This window comes from Pan troglodytes, chromosome 16 (assembly GCF_028858775.2).
Source record: "Pan troglodytes isolate AG18354 chromosome 16, NHGRI_mPanTro3-v2.0_pri, whole genome shotgun sequence".
Classification (NCBI taxonomy): Eukaryota; Metazoa; Chordata; class Mammalia; order Primates; family Hominidae; genus Pan; species Pan troglodytes.
Window position 1 is genome coordinate 65136911 of NC_072414.2, and position 22673 is coordinate 65159583.

Genomic DNA, 22673 nt, shown 5'->3' on the forward strand with positions numbered 1-22673 from the left:
AAATCTTCGGTTGTTTTCTTTTATCATATTGTTGGTACAAATGTTTATTCTGAGACTATGGGTGTAGGATAAAGTAAATGAGTAATTATGTTAGTGTCATTGAGAACAGATTTTTGGCTTGAGATACAGATGTAAAATTAAGAAGATTCAGCTAAAACCTACAGTCTTAGACTTAATTGAAAATATCAGTAGGAAATCATGATGAAGTTTATATTTAAAAAATACAAAATTGCTGACTTTGTCCACAAAAAGGGTCTCAGAGCAATGACCATAAACTGAAGTCCAATAGAGTCATGTGAAAAAGGACTCAGGAGCTTTCACTGTGTTCAGGTTTCCTCCATTGGTCAAATATGGGATAGTTTAAGAATCGAAAGAATAATAACCTCAGTGAATTGAAACAAACTAAATATATCTTAAACTAAAGGCTCTTAATACTTAAATGAAAAATCCTCAGCAATTACCTTTGGGAGAGGATATTAGAAAACCAGCTCACTGTTTTGAAAACGTAAGTGAAGGGAAAAAGTCAAGCATTTATTCTGCCCCTTTTCGAAGTACGGTACTTTAGGATAACCAGATAATTGTGGGGTTATCCTAATAATTGAAGGAATATAGTAATAAGTAATATAAGGGATGTTTCTCTTTACAGAATGAGTGATAGAATAAGAGTATTACTATTTTGCACCGCCTGATGGGCAATGATAACCAAAGGCTGTTAACATCACCAAAAGAGAGATAGACACACATGATGAACCTCCTGATAGATGCACATGGAACTGCCTATGAAGTAGTCTCGGGGGAAAAAAGAAAAAAAAACTAGCCTGACTCCAATCAGGGTTCTACATTTAACTGTGAGCTTTCAGAAAGAACATGTTAAATACCACTATGGCAATGTAGTCAGCAAAAGACAGATTGCAGGAAAACCTTATATTACAAATGACTTGGTTTCTTAAACAAATTTCAAACAAAAGATAAAGAGGAGTCTGTAGATGGAAAAAAAAACTTAAGAAACAAATTAACACCAGTGAATGCACCTTGTTTGCCCAATTTGAATAAAGTAGATCATTTTTAAGAACATAGAGGCCAGGGGTAGTGGCTCACGCCTGTAAACCTAGCACTTTGGGAGGCTGAGGTAGGAGGATCGCTTGAGCCCAGGAGTTTGAGACTAGCCTGGGCAACATAGTGAGACCTCCTCTGTATAAAAAAATCAAAAAATTAGCTGGGTGTGGTGGTGCGTTCCTGTAGTCTCAGCTACTTGAGCGGCTGAGGCAGGAGGATTACTTGAGTCTGGGAAGTCGAGGCTGCAGTGAGTCATGATCATGCCACTGCACTCCAGTCTGTGCAACAGAGTGAGAACATCGGCCAGTTAGTGAAATGTGAATACCGACTGGGTAATAGGTGATATTAAGAAACTATTATTATTATTATTATTATTACTTGAGACAGAGTCTTGTTCTGTCGCCCAGGCTGGAGTGCCGTGGCACAATCCTGGCTCACTGCAACCTCCACCTCCTGGGTTCAAGCGATTCTCCGGTCTCAGCCTCCCGAGTAGCTGGGACTACAGGCATGAGTCACCACGCCTGGCTAATTTTTGTATTTTTAATAGAGACGGGTTTTTGCCAAGTTGGCCAGGCTAGTCTTGAACTCCTGACCTCAGGTGATCACCCGCCTCGGCCCCACTAACTGCCAGGATTACAGGCGTGAGCCACCATGCCCGGCCAATAAATTATTTTAGATACCAGCCTGATGATGGTATCATGGTTATGTTTAGAAATGAGAGTTCTTGGCTTATAGAGGTACTCAAATATTTATATATGAAATAGTGTAATACGTGGAGTTTGCTTTCAAAATAATATGTGTGTAGGGTAGAGGCTGGGAATGGAATGGATTAAGGCATAGATGAATCAGTATTGACCATGACTTGATAATTGTTGAATCAACGTAATAGGTACATAGGATTTATTCTATTCTCTTAAATAAAAAGTTTTTAAAAAGAATATAGGTTTTGGAGTCAGACTGCCTAGGTTCAAAATCCAGATCTGTCACTGACTAAGCCTTGTGCTGTGGAGTTACTTAGCGTCTCTGTGTATTAGTGTCCTTGCCTATAAAATGGAAATAATATAATATTAACTGCATAATAGAATTGTTGTAGGAACTAAATGGTTATAAGTGGAAAGCGCTTATGAATGTTAGCTTTGATGTGTTCATTATCACACATCAAAGATATACGTTGAAGTTATAAATCATTGGCTAAAGATCTTAGTGTACTTAGGAATAGTCTAGTTGAATTCCTTATTTAGTAACCCAGGAGTTTGAAACCCACATTTAGCAAAATGTCCAGTGGTAGAACCAGAACTCAACTTTATGTCTCTTGACTCCTAGTCTTTACAACTGCTTTACAGTAAATCACTTCAAAGAATATCCAAGAGTCAAAAGACAGAATTTTTACAAATTTAGTTAAATGATATAATGGCTTTTAATAGTAATTCATGAGTCAGGCAGCATCTCATCTAAAGAACAGATAAGCACTACACTGGGCAGGCAGAACAGTTAGTTTTTGTAGGGAAACTTGAGCAGGAACAAAGAAACAAAGTGGATTGGTTAACATTAGTTGCTTCAGATTACTTTCATTGTAAGAGTCAAAGCAGAGGGGACTTTCTTATGTTGGCTAAAACTGTCCCATTTGGGGATTTGACACACACACTCTCCTGATTTCTCAGAAGGTCAGATAAATAACTTAGGTTTAGTTTGGTGATATGCAACTTTGGCACGAGTGACTGCATTTTGGTTCAGTCTGTTTGGTTTGATCTGTAGAGTAGAAGCTCAATCCATATTAGTAGTCTCCCATAAATTTTATTTAACACAAGTAAGCTTAAGTAACCTTGTTCTAAATAGAAAGACTCACAGTTGCAAACATGTTCGTTTTTCCTGTATCTAAAATGTATTGCAGTTCAAATGAAGACTCCAAGTTCTTGTTTGTCTGTTTGCTTTGAGAAGGAACAGACAAACTTCACATAAGATGAGTCTAAATTTATCTGGGGAGTGGAACACTAAACAAACATGTTAGAAAAATTTTGAGGAAATAAAGGAAGAATATTTGTTCCACCATATATTATAACATATTGCATAGTTATAATAATTTTATGGTTCTGGCCCAGGAATAGGCAGATGGATGAAACCAATTAGTGTCCTGAAATAAACCCCCAAGAGTACGTAGATTTTAGTATTAAATCTTTCAAATCTGTCATTCTTTTTGGGATGACTGATCTTGCCAGATATATGTAAAGCTGGATACTTAGTAAGTCTAGTTTGTTTCGTAGAAATATTAGAAGAAAATACAAGTGAATGTTGTTATAGTACAGAAGAAGGGAAAGCCTTTGGAGTAAAAATAGTGAAATACAGATGCTAAAATGGAGAGAACTTATAAATTTTACCATATGCAAACATAAAACTTTGTTACAATAGATGCCTTAAGTTAAAGACAGAAGAGGAAACAAATATTGGCAGCATGTATAGCTTACTGTATTAGTCAGGGCCCAGTTAGGAGCCAGAAACTATACTAGGCATTTGAACAGAGCAAATTTAATATAAAGAATTATTAATGGCCGGTCGCGGTGGCTCATGCCTGTAATCCCAGCACTTTGGGAGGCCGAGGCAGGTGGATCACCTGAGGTCGGGAGTTCGAGACCAGCCTGGCCAACATGGTGAAACCCTGTCTCTACTAAAAATACAAAAATTAGCCGGACGTGGTGGTGCACGTCTGTAATCCCAGCTACTTGGGAGGCTGAGGTACAAGAATCGCTTGAACCTGTGAGGCGGAGATTGCAGTGAGCCGAGATCACGCCATTGCACTCCAGTCTGGGCAATAGAGTGAGACTCCATCTCAAAAAAAAAAAAAAAAAAAAGAATTATTAACTATTAAAATCTACTTACTAAAAAGGGCAAAATAGGACATTAAAGAATACAAAAATAGTAAATATAGGGATTAGCTATGACTACCTCTTGAGCTGAGGGAGAGAATCCAAAAATCAGGAAGACTGTTGTTCAGACCTTGTTGGAGAAAGTGTAGCTGCTGCCAAAGGACATAGCTATGGGCCAAAGCTGGGGCACAGGAAATCCCCTGCTGGGAGGCCTCAGAGCTGGTGTGCAGAAAACACCTGCCGGGGTGCTGTGGGCTGGACAGATGATAAGCCGAAAATTGCCCACTGGGATGACATGAGTTGGAGCTGGTGTACAGGACCATATCCAATGGGATGCAGTGTGTCAGAGCTGGTGCACAGAAAGCCCCATGCTGGAGTAAGCTAGAGAAACTTACAGGAGGGTGATCATTATTGGGTCTTTCACAATCAGCCTCACCATAGGAGCAAAAAGAAGAGCATCCTCCAAACTGAAAATTAAGCCCATCACTCTGCTTTGCTGTGCAACAAAGCACCAGCTGACAAAAGTCCATATCCACTACTGCAAAGAAGGACAGATTTGGAGCTGAGAGCCTTGAAATAATAACTCTCATTATACAAAAAGCTCTTATATATAGATAAGAAAATTATAAACACTCTAATTGGAAAAACGGCAGCATATTTATATACATAATTCACAAAAGAATAAATATAAATGGCTTGTCATTGTTTGAAAGGATCAAGTCAAATTTGCTATTAATAGATTTCCCTGATTTCATCTTGTTGTACAGATTTATGTTTTCTGGATCTTCCATCACTGTGAATGTATGTTGTTTCCTAAGATTATACATGATTTCCCTCCTTGTGGGAGGTTCTGCTTGCCTGGGGTTCTATCTCCTCTTTGTACTGTTGTTCTTCATTTACCTAAGTTATGTAGCTAGTTTAGATTTCTCTCCAGGGCCTGCTCTAGACAGTGCAATAGGCCAAAAAAGTTCTTTTTTAAAAAAGGAAAGGGAGATTGGAAAGGCATAAATAAATCTGTCTCTACTCACATACAAGCATGATTGTCTATGTAGATAATCCCCAAACTGTATTTACAGAGGCTGATACAGCTAATGAGATAATTTAGGATGGCCACAGGATAAAAGGTTAATACACATAAATCAATTTCATTCCTACATACTAGCAGAGAACAACTGGAAATTTTAAAAAATTTAAAGTACCACTTAGAATAGCTTCAAAAGTATTTGAAATACCTAGGTATTTATCTAACAGAGCATGAATGAGATTTGCTTACTGAAATCTGTAAAACATTTATGAAAGAAATCAGACTTAAATAGAGAGATAAACCTGTGTTCAGGGAAAAGAAGACAGTATTTTTAAGATGTCAAGTTGCCACAAATTCAACACAATCCCAATCAAAATCCCAGCAGGCTGGGCAGATGTTAGGTCAACTGTAAATAAAGCTGCTGTCGTTGCCATTGTTGTTGTTATTTCATAGAACTAGCCTGCAGTGGAGCTTGCTGCTTTGTGATGTAGGGAGTTCCTGTCATTCACACTTTTCAAATACAGATCGCTAAGACCCTTTGTCAAGGATGTCATATAGGAAATTATATCATTAGGTAGGATGCTGGACTAGATCTACTTCAACCCTTCTAATTAAAAATATTATGATCTATTATTTGTAAGTTAGCAATTTACAGCTGTGGGGCATGTGGAAAGGGAGCTACTGGAATATTCAGACTTTTTCAAATGTACTTATCCTTTCCCCGTCACCCTGTAAAACCATTGCATATAATGAGGGATCTTAGTAATAGGAGTGTGTTGCATGAGTGAGCTGTTTAAGGACTCTAATGTGACGTTTATTTTACTTTGTTGTTGTTGTTCTTACTTATCAAGCTGACTGAAAAGGAAAGTTTTATCAATCTTTTCCACTCTTTGAATTCTAATTATAGCTCTTAAAAAATGGTATAAATCTTAGGGAAGTATTCTTTAATATTTATTTTTAGACATTTTAAATTTCTCCAATATAGTCAACTTAGTAAATAGTTCCAAATAAGGAAACTCAGAAATTATCTTTAAAACAGTTAGTTGTACCAGCAAATCATTTTTAAAAGATAATTGTATTCCTAACATGTATTTTTTATTATATATTTATTTTATGCTTTTGCAAAAATATGTGAAAGCTTCAAATAATGAGTAAAAATCCTGTGGATTTTATGATTTAAAAATTGGTTGAAATATGAATAGCTGCCTAGTTCTATTTTCATTAATGTCTTAATTTCCTTTTTATTTTAAAGCTCAACCTGAATTCCTGAAGCAGCCTACTAATATATATGCTCACGAATCTATGGATATTGTATTCGAATGTGAAGTGACTGGAAAACCAACTCCAACTGTGAAGTGGGTCAAAAATGGGGATATGGTTATCCCAAGTGATTATTTTAAGATTGTAGTAAGTATTTTTCAAAGAAGTGTGTTTATTTCTGTAACCTTTAGATATTTTTAAATGTAGTCACCGAGAGATCAGTTATCTTATATATACTAGTTTGTGTACTGCAAATGAAATAGAAGAATTCACATAGAATGTAATACCTTCATTGGCTGATGAGAAAGCTGAGCCCAGAAATACTTTGGTAGCTTATGTAAGATCACATAGCAAGTCAGTAGCTTACCTAAGCCTAGAGTCTAGACTCTTACTTGAACACACTGGCACTCTGAAACACAGCTGCCACCATTTTCTGGCAGATGATTAGCACACATGTGTGTGCGTGTATGTGTGTCCCCAGTTGTCTTCACAGCTCTCTGTTCAAGAAGCAGAAATCTTTCCACACTTCTCCTTGAAGTGTGGAAAGATGATCCTTTTGAAAAACATAATATGTAAGAAGGCAACTGACTATACAAAACTTAACCTTAAATCGTATACCGATGCCCAGACCCTTCAAAATAAGGATGACCCAGTGTCGGACAATTGTTGTAGCAATAGTTATAAAGATTCTTTTTTAAAAATGCATTTAAAAAGTGTCAAGTGTATTTAAGAACACTCAGCCATAATTGCTTTTTACTATACTTTATATATAGTAAATGATTCTTAGATATTACCTACTATTATCATCAATATCTAACATTTTAGTAATAGAATTATTCAGCTTTAGTAATAAAGATTAATGACATACCTTGAGATCTATACATGACATTCATAAAAATGATCAGAACTATAGTTGTTAAAGACATAATGTCTCATTACAAATTTGTCATACAAGTAAACATTCTTAGAAATATATTTTCTATTTTTGAAATGCATGATCTGCTGTTGCAAAAAGTAATTTACAAGTATTTAACATTAAAAAGCAATCTGTTATAGTTAAAATAGCCTCTTAAAATCAATATTTGGAAATTTTAGAAAATTTTTAAATCATATTTATTATACCAATAACAATAGTTAAAAAATTTTTTTGTTTTTTAAGACAGGGTCTCGCTGTGTCACCCTGGCTGGAGTGCAGTGGTGTGATCATAGCTCACCGCAGCCTCAAACTCCTGGGCTTAAGCGATCCTCCTGCCAACCTGAGTAGCTGGAACTACAGGCACTGCACTACCATGACCAGCCAATTTTGTATTTTTTGTAGAGATGGGGTTTCACTGTGTTGCTCAGTCTGGTCTTCAGCGCCTGGGCTCAAGTGATACTCCTGCCTCGGCCTCCCAAAGTGCTGGGGTTACAGGTGTGAGCCACTGCTCCTGGCCCAGTAGTAATAGTTGACATTCATATAGTACTTTTTCATTTAAGGAAAGCTCACATGGCTTCATTTAATTTATTGTAGTCTAATCTGTTAGAACTATTGATATTATAGATAGTCTTAAGAAAAATAATACCTTAAATTCACAAATTGGACTTTAACTATGGTCAGTTGGTATTGCGTGCCAGATCTTTTTCCAGGCAAAGGTGTAGTTTGCAAACAGTGAGAGTATGACTTTCCATGCGTTAAGTTCTTCATTGTGAATGACAGTATGTACTCTTCTATTCAGTTAAATTGGTACCTTGCCAATGCTTTAGTGTGAAATTGAGTTAACAAGTACTTGGATAATATTTAATAATTGAATCATAAAAACTTTACTTGTTTTTTTCCTCTCCAAAAAGCATATTTTTGAGATTTTGATCTGGTATTTATCAATTAAATTATGTAATTTTATTTATGCTTTTCTTCTTCAGAAGGAACATAATCTTCAAGTTTTGGGTCTGGTGAAATCAGATGAAGGGTTCTATCAGTGCATTGCTGAAAATGATGTTGGAAATGCACAAGCTGGAGCCCAACTGATAATCCTTGAACATGGTAAGAAGGGCTGAAATAGTCAGATGATAGAGGCTGTGTGCTTGATGGACAAGCACCCATCCGTCCAAATAACTCATGATTGATAACCCATTAGTAAAGGCCAATATGTGGCATAGCTAAGAGAAAAAGAATAGCAGTCTAAATCATTTCTATTACATAAAATTACCTAGAAGCACAATTTTGGATAATGTTGAAAAGAAATTTTTACTAAGAAAAGGAAAACTGAATATTATAGTCTTAATAGATTAATTTTTAAAAGAATTTAGTCATCTTAATCTCACAAATATATTTCTGTCCTATAAAGAAAAACTCCTTTTTTTTCCAATTCTATACACTTTTATTAATACACTTACAAAAAATAACATTCAAACACTGAGAAAACTAAATAACTTTGGAAGCAGAGCTCATTGTTTTCTGCTTACATATAAGTGACAATTCTGGGCTGTTGGCACAAAATAGTCAACATTCATGAAACGCTGACTACTATATATCAAACATAAGTTAAAATCATAGGCAGTAGTTTATCAAATCCACGTTTCTTAGAAAAACTTAGTATTTATTTTGCATTGAAATTTTTAGTTTTTCCAGAATACAATTAATTTACCTTTTCTGATTACCACCAAAAAACCAAGTTTATTATTTAAAAATTCAGATAACAATGAAAAGTATAAAGAAAAAAATCCATCCTGTATCTCAAATTAGGGAACCCACACTGTAATTTGAGCAGAGTTTTAACATAAGGAATTAACATTGATATTGGGATTGGAGTAACAAAGGTTTGACTAGTAAGAAGTAAAGAGAACTCTAGACAATATAAGAATGGCAACTATCAGGAGCAACTACAACCCCTAGATCTGAGATAGAGCCCTCAGGAAGAGGCCCCTCTTTTTACGGTTGAGATCCAGACCCTGTTGGAGAGGGTGTAACCATGGTTTACTGGATGGCAGAGAAGTTGATGTGGTGTTTTGCTCTCTAAACTTGCTCAAAATCTCCTTTCTTGAGGGTTGGGGAAAGCTGCTTACAGAGAGGTATCTCACTGGAGGCATTCTGCTACAAAACCACCCAGTGGATCAGGTGTAAGGGGAAGCTGCTGGCTATAGGAGGCTGCCAGGGTAGTACACTAGAACCAGGAAGGAAACTCCTTTCTTCTGTACTGTATCTCCATTGCCTTCTATTGATAAAGTTTAATACATATGCCAGCTGGCAAAGGAAAAGTATATAAAGGACATGGCTCTGTTTTTGCAGCATAGGCAATGAAATCAGAATTTGGAGCTGAGAGGCAGTAAATTGATAACTGGTACACACTTCAAATCCTACCACCTGGGTACACTGTGTATGGTTTTATAATTTCCTGTTTTGTTGCAACAGCATGCTGTGTATATCTTTCTGTGTCAACAGTTGATCTGCATCAATATTGTTTCTTATTAAATAATATGTATATATATATACACTGTTTTATATAACAGATTTTATATTGGTTAACATTTAGATTGTCACCTGTTTTTTCCTATTATAAACAAGGATGTATTGAACTTTTTATGTGATTATTTTCTTATGCTAAATTACTAGAAGTTGAATTATTGGATAACAGTTCTGTGTTAAATTGATAAGAGTACCTGTTGGGTGCATTATTCATTTGTTTTAGCAACTGAAACATTTTTCATTTTGAGCATTTCTCAAAAATACATGAAAGAGATGCCACTTTAGACATCTGATCTTTTATTCAAGTCAAATACAATCAGGTATTGGTGTGCCTCCAGGAAGAATTTCTCTGATGATTGTAGTTTGGCCAGGGAAGCTAATTGGCAAAGATGGCACCTACTCTGGCTTTTCACTAACATGGCATATATGTAGGATTTTTGTGTGCTATTTTTTGAAAAATATACTTGAGAGTGCTGTTACAGAAAAGCATAAAATATTAGAACTGCTTTTTTCTTCTTAGGTTTGTGTATACCCTCCCCTGTTTATTGGAAATGATTTTAGTAGAAGCATGCCATTTTTCCATCTTGGTGAAATGCCTGAGTACAATTACCAAATAAGGCACTAGCAGAATTAGTGAGGTAGATAGGCTTATTTCTTTTTACTTGTGCCAGTGACTTTTCTTAGTAAACTTCATAGCTATTTGGGGTATATTTATTTACATGGAACTAAGCAAAGGCACTTCAGTATATTTGTGTTTGAGATTACTGTTACAAATCTAACTCTAACAGTAGAAATGGTTAAGTATGCCAGGAAGTTCCTAAACTAATCCTAATTGGGCTTTCCTCTGAAAATATTTGGATAGTGTTAAAATTGTAGTCATAGTGTATTTGCTTCTCTCTTTTTGAGAATAGCGTTTTATGAGCTGATGAAATTTTTTAGTGACGTCATTGGGCATGTATTAAAGATGCATAGATTATAAGAAGGAGAGTAAGTGTCATGTTATTAATTGTGTTTTCTATTTTGCTGTTTTAATTTGCAAGATAAATATTTATACAGGAAAGCTAAAAGAAGGAATACAGTAACTTACTAGATCTGAGCTCTTCTTTTTTAGAGTTTACAATATAATAAGGGATGTAAGAGATATATAAAACTTGAATACCAGTCCAGATGCATAAATAAAGCAGCATACAGTTCAGAAGAGAGGAATTCTGTCTGTGTGATCAGGGAATTTTTTCATGTAAGGTGTCCCCTTTGTAATAGGCCTTGAATTATAAGATTTCTAGATGTTAATTCAAAGGAAGACCTGGATCAATATGGAAATAAAATAGAAGACCTGTTCCTGTAGTAAGGTAGCCTTTAACAGCAGAATAGGATCAGAGTGCATGATTATAAATAATAAAAACAATGCCATGTGTAATGAGTATGATGATAAAGTCAGGTTTAGAGGAAGACAGAGTGCAAGCTGGTTGAAGGAAAATTGTTATGAGGCCATTGTGAGATGATAAATACTTACACTAGAGAAATCGGTGGAAAAGGATCCTACTAAGGAGATTGTGTTAGTCTGTTCTTGCATTGCTATAAAGAAATACCTGAGGCTAGGTAATTTATAAAGAAAAGAGGTTTAGTTGGCTCACAGTTCCACTGGCTGTACAGGAAGCATGGTGCTGGCATCTGCTTGGCTCCTGGGGAGGCCTCAGGAAGCTTCCAATCATGGTGGAAGGCAAGAGCGGAGCAGGCATCTCACATGGCAGGACCAGGATCAGGAGAGTGAGGTGGGGGGTGCCACACACTTTTAAACAACCAGATCTTGTGAGAACTCACTATCTCAAGGACAGCACCAAGCCATGAGGGATCTTCCCCCATGACCCAAACGCCTCCCACCAGGTTCCACCTCCAACATTGGGGATTACCTTTTCACATGAGATTTGGGCAGGGACAAATATCCAGACTATGTCAGAGGTGTTAGTGATTTATCTGATTGAGACTTTATCAACTGATTGAACATTAACATTGTTATAGAGAAGCCAGAGATACTTCCAAGGTTTACCCAAGTTCTGGGTAACTAGGTGTATTAGTCCATTTTCACACTGCTGTTAAAGACATACCTGAAACAGGGCAATTTACAAAAGAAAGAGATTTAATGGGACTTGCCCTTCCACATGGCTGGGGAGGTCTCACAATCATGGCAGAAGGCAAGGAGGAGCGAGTCACATCTTATATGGATGGCAGCAGGCAAAGAGAGAGCTTGTGCAGGGAAACTCCCATTTTCCAAGCCATCAGATCTCATGAGACTCATTCACTATCACGAGAACAGCACAGGAAAGACCCACCCCTATAATTCAATCACCTCCCACTGGGTGATTCCACTGGGAGGTGGAATGGGAATTGTGGGAGTTACAATTCAAGATAAGATTTGGGTGGGGACACATCCAAACCATATCACTAGAAGAATGGTGACACCTTTACAAAAACAGAAAAGGAGGGCAGATCAAAGTGGAAGGAGATTTCCACTTCTGTTTAGGATATAAAGAGGTGCATAAAGAAAAGCCCATTCTCACCACAAGAAAGAGCTTAGTAATCTACAACGTCACAAGTTCTCTTGAACCCAGCAGAGAGCTGAGCATGCAAAGCAAATATATTAGTCCATTTTCACACTGCTGATAAAGACATACCTGAGACTGGGTAATTTATAAAGAAAAAGAGGTTTAATGGACTCACAGTTCCACATGGCTGGGGAGGCCTCACAATCATGGCAGAAGGCAAAAGGCACATGTTACATGGTGGCAGGCAAGAGAGAATGGGAGTCAAGTGAAAGGGGAAACCCCTCATGAAATCATCATATCGTGAGATTTACTCACTACCACAAGAACCGTATGGGGAGAACCACCCCCATGATTTAATTATCTACCAGTAGGTCCCTTCCACAACACGTGGGAATTATGGGAGCTACAATTCAAGGTGAGGTTTGGGTGGGGACACAGCCAAACCATAACAGCAACCAAATAACCTAAATTCCAAAAAGGACAACCCTCCCCACACAACCCCCTCAAAGGCATAGATCATATGGATTGTTTCACTTTTGGCAGAACACAAGAGAAAGAGACGGCTACTGTAAAAGTGAGTAAGAGGAAAACTCCTAGAGTTTTAACTAAAAGGCCTTTAACTGCAAGGCCAACTATGGCCTAATTTGGAATGTCTGGGGGCCTCAGACAGAATGGGAGTTTACACTTTCTTGCAAACACTTTTCCTTGGGGCCCCACAGAGTACTCCCAATTAAGAGGAGGCAAAAGCAGGAGACTACAGAAAGCCATCTCTGTGGTGTAGGGATGAAGGAAGTGATGATCTGCAGCTGCAGAGAGAGAATGATGCAGAGAGGCCTTTGTGCCTGGGAGACAGGACAAAGGCCTTCCCATTTACTCAGACCCTTCTCCTTTAAGCCTCAAACCAGTGGGGGAGGGGCAGAAAACCTTCTGATTTCATACGTTTCTGAAGGGAGATTAGAAGTCAAACCCCTGTGCTGCTTAGAGGAGGAACCCTCCTGTCCCCAGGATGCAGGCAGAGACTCATTGATGCCGGGGAAAGGGTAGAAGAGAAAACCCTTTACTTCTGAAAGAGGCGCAGAAATCATTTTGGGCCTCAGGATTCTACACTGATACCAAGGAGAGGTCTTTTACTACTAGGGGAAGAGTAGGAAACTTCTACCTAAGACCAATACAAATACAAGGCAGATTTTGACTGCCACAGGAAGAAGAGCCAGAGGGCCTACCTAAGACTGAGGCTGGACCAGAACAATGGAGAATCCTAGCCGCCCCAACCATGAGCTTTCTACTGTTTGGGAAAGGTCAAGAGCACAGAGGGATATCCTGTGGTATTGGTATGCTGGAGTGGTTGAAAACTCAGAGGAAAGGAAAAAAAAAAAGAGAGAGAAACTCTCTGGCTCCTAAGCACAGGACAATGGTAGTCTCCCAGTAGAGGAATTTGAAACCTGTAGTATACTTAAGGTAACTATAACAATAAAATCCATTCCAAGCTCAATTCCTGACTAGATTAACTAAACTCTTTCACACTAATGACATGACAGAAAAATAAACATACCATTTTTCAGGTGTAAATAATACTTACTGTTGTTCAGCATACCATGTTCAGCATTCAAGCAAAAATTAATAGACTTTAATAAGCCCATCTATTGAGAGAGAAACTAATCATTAGAACTAATTTCAGCCTTTGTGACTTCTATGCAATAGAAAGATGTTCTTAGAAAATATACCATTCAAATTTCATTCTTTATATACCTTTTTTAAAATTAATTAATTAATTTTTTTTTTGAGACGGAGTTTCACTCTTGTCGCCCAGGCTGTAGTACAGTGGCGCGATCTCAGCTCACTGCAGCCTCCGCCTCCCGGGTTCAAGTAATTCTCCTGCCTCAGCCTCCCGAGTAGCTGGGATTACAGGTGTGTGCCACCATGCCTGGCTAACTTTTGTATTTTTAGTAGAGACAGGGTTTCATATATACCTTTATTTTTAAAATTACTTGAGGTATACTCCTACAGACTACAAGATGAGTCAAACCAAGAACTCAAAAACAACACACACTCTTAACATCTGATCCAGCAGTTGCACTTCTTGGTATTTACCTGAATGAGTTGAAAAGTTATGTCCACACAAAACCCCTCAAATGTGTTTGTAGCATCTTTATTCCTAATTACCAAGATGTCCTTCAGTAGGTGAAAGAATAAATAAACCGTTGTACATCTAGACAGTGGAATACTATTCATTACCAAAAAGAAATGACCTACCAGGCCAGGTGCCGTGGCTTACGCCTGTACTCCCAGCACTTTGGGAGGTGGAGGTGGGCAGATCACTTGAGGGCAGGAGTTCGAGACCAGCTTGGCCAACTTGGCAAAACCCCGTGTCTACTAAAAATACAAAAATTAGCTGGGCGTAGTGGTGCATGCCTGTAATCCCAGCTACTCAGGAGGATGAAGCATGTGAATCACTTGAACCCGGGAGGCGGAGGTTGCAGTGAGCCAAGATTGCACCACTGCACTCCAGTCTGGGTGACAGAGTGAGACTCTGTCTCAAAAGAAAAAAAGAAAGAAAAGAAAAAGAAAAAAGAAATGAGCTGTCAAACCATAATGCACTTGAGGAATTATAAATGCAAATTACCAAGTGAAAGAAGCCAATTTGAAAGGCTAAAAACCATGTGATTCCAACTACATGACATTCTAGAAAAGGCAAAACTATGGAGTTAGTAAAAAAAATTAGTGGTTGCCAGGGTTTGGGAGGAGAGAGCGATGAATAAGCAGAACACAGATGTTTATGGCAGTGAAACCACTCTGTATGATACTGTAGTGGAGGATACGTGTCATAAATTTGTCCAAGCCCATAGAATTTGCAACATCAAGAGTGAACACTAATACAAACTATGGACTTTGGGTGATAATGATGTCTCAATACAGGTTATTCAATTGTAATAAATGTACCACTTTAGTGGGGGATGTTGATAATGGGGGAAACTATGCATGTGTAGGGCAGAGGAAATTTTGGTACCTTATGCTCAGTTTTGCAATGAACCTAAAACTGCTCTACACACTTATTAGGATAGTTAAAATCCAAAATACTGACAACACCATCAAACTCTCACAAGGATGTAGAGCAACAGGAACTCTGTTGCTAGGGATGCAAAATGGTACAGCCATTTTCGAAGATAGTTTGGCGGTTTCTTACAAAATTAAACATTTTTATCATAAGATTTAGCAGTTGTGCTCCTTGATGTTTACCCAGATGAGTTGAAAATTTATGTTCACACAAAACTTACACACAAATGTTTAGAAGAATTTTACTCATTATTGCCAAAACTTGGAAGCAACCAAAATATCCTTTGGTATCTGAATGGATAAACAAAGTGTGATACATCTATACAATGGAACATCATTCATTGAACAGAGCATCTAAGATGGGACAATATCAGAGGCTATAACATAAGTAAATTATAAGTAAATGGGAGTCTCACAGGGAAAACAGAACAAGGACAGGGAGAAACAAATGTTTGAATAGATAATGGCCAAGAATTTTAAAAAATGAATGAGATCAAACCACACAACCAAAAAGAAGCTCAGACAACCCCCAAGCAAACTAAATACCATGATGATGATAATAATAATAATAAAAAGAAAATATGCCTGTACACATCATAGTCAAACTTCTGGAAACCAAACATGAAAATATCTTGAAGGCAATTGGAAATTTAAAAAGAAGAAAGACACATTACATACAGAGGAACAAAGATAAGAATTGCAGCAGACTTTTTGCCAGAAAAAAAAAAAAATGTGAGCTAGAAGACACTGAGCAGTAGTTTTTAGTTTAAAAAAAAAAATTAAGGGGCCATGCTAATCTTCACTGTATTGTTCCAATTTTAGTATTAGTGTATGTGCTGCCCAAGTGAGCACAGAGCAACTTTTTAAGTCCTTAAAAAAAAAAGGCAACCAAAAAAAAGGCAACCAAAACTATACCCAGCAAAAATATCTTTCAAAAATTAAAGTGAAATAAAGACCTTTTCAGAACAGAAACTGAGAATTTGTTGCTGACATACCCATGCTACAAGAAATGTGAAAGGAGAAAAACAAAGTGGGCTAGAGGGTTTTTAAAGTAAATATAAAAATATATTTTTAAAATTAATTGCTTTAAGAGATAATTGACTGTCTAGACAGGCCCACAAAATTTTTTTCTTCTTTTTTTTCACTCTAAATAGTTTATTTCCACCTTCACAAACTCATGCACCTCTGGCCATTATGCAAGGCACCATGAATTAAATAGTTACATCAGTATATATTTGTCTTACATGATTCAAGATAAAGTGAATTTTAAAAGCAAATGGGTGCCAATGATGGGGAGGTGAGGGGAATAGGGCAGGCAGCAATAGGGTAACACGCAACAAAATTTTCTGTAAAGGGCCAGATAGTAAATATTTTAGGCTTAATGGGTCAGTCTCTGTCACAGCTACTTAACTCTACCGTTCTAGCGTGAAAGCCACCATATAGATCAAACAACCTTGGCTGCTCCGGTGAAACTTTGTTTACAAAAACAGGTAGCAGGTCCTAATATGCTTACTCTGGTCTAACACAGAAATAGTTGATAACATGAAATTTAAAAGTGTGACAGAATGGTATATGTAGTGTAGTCAGATGTGTAGGGTAGAACTGAAAATAAACTATTGTAAGATTATTACTGCACACAACAATACTGTATGTCGAAGATGCTCAGATACTTTCAATATTATTTTTAAACAAGACTCATGAAGATAACAACTATTACAAAATATTTATTTCCTTTTTCAATAATTCACTCCATTATTTTTCTAGTTAAGCTCAGATAGTGATCACAGAGATATGTTAGTAAACTATCTGTAGTTTGTAGTTCTCCCTTTAACAGTTCCTTTTTGGAGTGACTAGGGCACATTTCCTCCTCATTATTCATACACCAAGTCTGACTTTCTTCACTTATCCTTATATTCTTCGTTCTCCTGCTCCCTGTTTGCCTTTTTTTCCTCCCACTCCCTCCCCCTTTTTATTTAAAAAATTTTAAGTGAAACAGACATCCACTGATGAGAAATAACTTAGAATCACAAACTATCATGGCTGAAAGATACGTATCATGTAGTACAGTGGTTGGCAAACTTTCTGTTAAGGGCCAAAGAATAGATACTTCAGGCTTTACCTGACATTTGGTCTCTGTTTACATTGCTCACCTCTGCTATTATAAGTTTGAAAACCACCACAGACAGAATACAGACAATCTGTAACAAATATGTGTAGCTGTGTTCCTGTAAAACTTTATATACAAAAGCAGGAAGTACACTGGATTTGGCCTGTGGGCACAGTTTGCGAATCTCAATCTAGTCCATCTTCCCTTGAATATCCTTACATCAGTGTTTCCCAAATTGTGCCCTTTAAGATGTATTAATGGGTCTACTAAAAAGCAAATAAAATGAACAAAAAGGATGCTCCACAGTCCAACAGATTTTGGTACTGCTATATATAAACATTATATTCTACGTTGGAAATTCGCAATGCTAATGAACACAAATGGAAAGAGGCTCAAGGTGGGCCAGTTTTCATCATTTCTCCTTCAGGCTGCCCAAGCGTCTGCCTTTCTCCTACCAAATCCAGACATATCAGTGAAGTCTGTCAGAATTTGCTATATTTACTTCTTGCAAGATAACCCAATTCTCCTGTGAAAGGAATTGTTTGTAGACTCTTAACTTCTGTCTGTCATGTTTTTGGCAGAAAGTCATCAATGTTATATCTGGTGGCTTTTCTAAATTTTACCACTGATTAAAAGGTGAGTTTAGTATTTAAAAAAAAAAAGACTTTACTAATTATATAAAAGTAATACATGATTATTTTAGAACACTGAGAAAAATATCACTGCCCAAAGATAACCAGTGTTAACATTTTGGTATGGAAATGTCTAAATGTGTATATACACTTTTTAAAATTAAATTCAGATTATTTGGTATATATTGTTTTGTATCTTGTTTTTCTACTTGTTGTTATATCCTGAGATCTTCCTGATATCATTACAGGGGTTCAAAGGCATGGTTTTTAATGGCCAAAAAACTTTTCCATCATAAGGTTGTACTATAATTATTTTAACTACTTCCTCTATTTTGGGACATTTAAGTCATTTCCTACTCTTCTGTTCTTTATCCCTGTCTGTTTTTCCTTTTTTAATTACTAATGCTCATATTAGTAGTCTTTTGTCCAAATCTCTGATTCTTTCCTTAGGAAAAATTCCTAAAAGAACAATTAATGGTTCGAGTCAGTAATTTATGTAATTGTCAAAATGGTTTTAGTAAATGATGTAACAATTTACATTTTTACTAAGAGTGAAGAAAGGATACAAACCTAATCACACATTAGCCAACTATTACAAAGTAATGTTCATTTAAAAATACAAAATTTAGGCTGGGTGCAGTGGCTCACCCCTGTAATCCCAGCTGGGAGCTGAGGCAAGAGGATTACTTGAGCCCAAAACTTCAAGACTTGCCTGGGCAACATAGTGAGACCCCATCCTCACAAAAAGTTAAAAAAAAAAAATTGGCCAAGTGTGGTGGCACACACCTTTGGTCCCAGGTACTAAAGAGGCTGAGGTGGGAGGATTGCTTGAGCCTGAGAGGTCGAGGCTTCAATGAGCTGTGATTGCACCACTGCACTCTAGCCTGGGCAACAGAGCAAGACCACCACCCTACCCATGCAAAAATAAACTTCATTATTAGGCAAAAATGACATCTTACCCATTGAATTTTATATCTTTGATTGTGAAGTGGAATATTTGTCATATGTTTAGAAATACAGTTACTCCTTGGTATACATGGAGATTGGTTCCAGGACCCACACATATATGCCCAGATCTGTGCATATTCAAGTACTGTAGTCACCTCTGTAAGACCTGAGTACATGAAAACTAGGCTGCCTGTATAGTCGGGTTTTGCATCCCGCAAATACCGTATTTTTTGTTGCGTTTGTTTGAAAATAAAAATCACCATGTAAGTGGAACCATGCAGTTCAAAACCGGCTTGTTGAAGGATCCACTGTAGTCTGTCTTTGCTCTTCTGTGAGTTGTATTCTTCTGTTAGTTATTGAAAAACGAAATCAATCTCTTGTGATGGTGCTTATCTTCAAAACCTTCTTTAAAAATAATGTTGAAAGTATTTGACTGTGCATCTTTGACAGTTTTATTTCTGTAGGGAGAGTTTTCTAATTCCCACCTGAAGTGTGTGGCTATATATACTGGCCATAGGCCAGCTGGCTAGTGCTGGGCTGCAAGAAGCTGCGTTGGAGCGTCCACAGTAGGCCTGTGGTATACTTAACATGACTATTAGGTTAATTATCAGCTTTAAACATTAAATGAAACTTAATAATTATAGTTAAAATATATAAAACATTTTTGCATATCACTGGAAAACAGAATTTCTGAGCAAATTGTGAAGTAGAATTTGACTTTTGTTCCTAGCATGCTTTCTTAATCAAAACATTTAAAATACAACTTTTAATATTTAACTTTACTTTTATGCATTTTCGGTAACAGCAGCTCTTGATTTTAGAAGATCTTGTATCTTTTAAAAATATTTAACTGAACATAAAACAGGATTATTTTTATTTGCTGCCATTTCAGATTAACATTGCCTGTCATTTTATGCTAAAATCCTTTGTTTTTTATAATTATCTATTAAATTACATTTTCAAAAAAAAGCATTGGCAGGTACATTGTTATTATTATTTAAATTATTACTGGTCAATTAAGAGTAGTAGGAATTAAGGTAAAATGTCTGTATCTTTTGTCCATTAACTTTTTATTGGCCTTTCTTCCTGTCAGTTGAATTTAAAAATAGATTGCAAAATTATCATGTGAGACTGGAATGTGAAAACATAGAAATACACTTTCTTTTTCTGTCCTTTCATACCACGTCTGATAATTGGCAAATTTTAGTTCTAGTAAAGGAAGAAGGATTCATGAAAAGGGAGTAACATCAACTTGTTTTTAGTAAAGGAAACTTACACTTTACCAGCTCCTTAAATGACTGCTGGGATATTATGGCCATAGTAGATAAGAATACACACTGAGCATCCCCCACCCTTTTTTTGACAGAAATGTTTGTAAAAAATTCCAAATAGTATCTGAGGTTAGCATTGAATAATAGAAGTTCTGGAATAAGTGACTAATGGCCTGGCATGATTAAAAGTTGGCTAGATAGCAGGAAATTGTTACTCATTAGTGGAATATTTTAATTTCAAAGCACTAGGATGTACAGTAGTTGGTGTTGATGTTAATTAAAGGATAAGTTCTAATCAGTTATTTTACTTTTTTGTAACGGTAATTATAACTTTAGGGAGAGTTTTATTCAAGGTAACTGGTGTAATTTGACTTCTTAATCATGAAATTCATGTCTAGGAACTTTCTAAAGACTGAATATGTATCTGCTGTCACTGCTTGGGTTCTAGTTCATGTCTGCTGTTAATGACTGGATTACATATTGTAATTCTGTGATTTTTTATTTTCTATAAAATAAAGGAATTAAATTTAATGATCTCTTAGGTCCCATATCACTCCAAATACTCTGTTAAATGCAGTTGTTTTATAAACATGTGCATTTAATGTAAAATGTGCTTCAGAACGCTTTTTCCGTATAGGTATTGAAATAGATATGTTGTTTGCAGACAGATTGAGGCATTTCCAGTTAATGATTTTATGTAACCTGTCATAACTCGTATAATGAAACAAACCTTGTGCTAAAAGTCTGACATATTGGATTAATGTCCCAGTCCCACTGTGGATGAGGTGATTAACCTCTCTATGCATCAGTTTTGTTACCTATAACTCTAAACAGTCATCTCTGCACAGCACACCTTTGAGGGGCAAATGGAATAATATATGTAAAGCATTTTGTAAATTGTTAAGTACTCTGTAACTTTAGGATAATAGTAATTGGAAAGAACATAGAAAGACAGAGTACCGATGAGAATTCAATAGTCAGCATTAAAGGAGATTAAAAGTGAAGATAAAAGCTTAACTTTATGAAGCAAAGTTTGAAGGTTTTTTCAAAATAGACAACAGAAATCCACATAATATTCAGTTAGATCATTTAAATTTGCAAAATTAGAAAATCTTCTTTATATGACCAGATTGTAAGGCATCTGTAATGATCTGGTTAAAACTAAACTTGCACTAAAATATTTTAAAGCAAATGTAACACATGTTCATTGTCAAGAATAAGAATACATAATTGACTGAAATAAAAGTAAATTTACTTTTTAACCCTTCTCTTAATATTACTTTCTAGAGATAACCCTCATTAACAAACATTCTGTGTATTTGTGCATTCAGAAATAATTTGTTGAGCAAAATTCTATATGGCATATACAATTGTGTATTCATTGTGCTAAGTGGTGAGGATGAAACAGCTAACAAGCAGACATGATTCTCTGCCTTCATAGTGCTTATTGTCTGTTAGTAGAGACAGACAATAAGCAAGTAAATGAATAATTATACCTTTTATTGTCTACTTAAATAAAAGTACTACTCTGATAAAGAATTATTGGGGTAGAGTGGAAGTTATTTTAAATAGGTTAGACACAGAGGGCCTTTCTGAAGTGATATTTAAGTTGAGACCTGAGGGTTAGAAGGAGCCTATGCGTGTGTGTTTTACACTTACACATACATATACACATATTCATGTATAAACTTTTTATTTGCAGAAGTGAAATCATATTTTTCTGTGACTTTTGAAAACAGTGTCTTATGGACATGGTAGTCCTTATATTACAGGTTTATCTTTTTCATTTTTTTTAAACTGATCTATACTTCTCAGACTAGAGTATGAGGAAACATACTTTTGAGTTCTTGAAACATTGTAAATTTTTTTGAGATGCAGTTTAAGAATAATTTAAAATTCACACACCCTTTCATCAAACAATCCTATTTATAATAATTTATCTTACAGATATAGTTACTAAGTATTTAAAGATTCATATGTTAGACTAGCATAAATCTCTAAGTAACCTAATTGATCCAACCAATAAGGGACTAGTTAAATACAGAATAGAGTGGAATACTAGGAAGCTGTTAATAAGAATAAGATGTATGGGAAAATATCCAATTTATATTATTAATAAAAACAAGTTGCAGAAAAGTATGTATACTCTGATTTCATTTATGGAAAAGAGAAGGAAAGATATAAATGTCTATGTCCTTGTATGTGTAAGAAAGTTTTGCAAGTCTACACAGAAATCTATTAATGATGATTATAGCTGAGGAATGGGATTGGAAAAACCTGAAGATGAGGAGGAAGGCAAAAATAATACATTTGAAATTTTTGGAAAGCCAAATAAAAACATCAATTAGAAATTAAACTTGGAATATTTAAATCTATACCTGGTGATTTCTACCTTGTTCAAGGTAGTTATAAACTTTTTGAGTTTTTATTTCCTGAAACAAAATGCTATAGGAGAAAAAATAGTTTAATAAAAGT

The 22673-nt window shown here is 36.1% G+C and overlaps 1 protein-coding gene across 20 annotated transcripts in view; it reads left to right on the forward strand.

Annotated features, from left to right (window-relative positions):
* The window catches only part of NEO1 (neogenin 1), a 252978-nt gene that overhangs the window by 118232 nt on the left and 112073 nt on the right, over positions 1–22673 (forward strand). For all 20 annotated transcript variants that reach the window (XM_016927160.3, XM_063795256.1, XM_063795258.1 and 17 more), the window contains 2 exons: positions 6194–6348; positions 8101–8221. In XM_016927160.3, coding sequence (XP_016782649.1) covers positions 6194–6348; positions 8101–8221 — 276 coding nt within the window. The remainder of the gene's footprint in view (positions 1–6193; positions 6349–8100; positions 8222–22673) is intronic.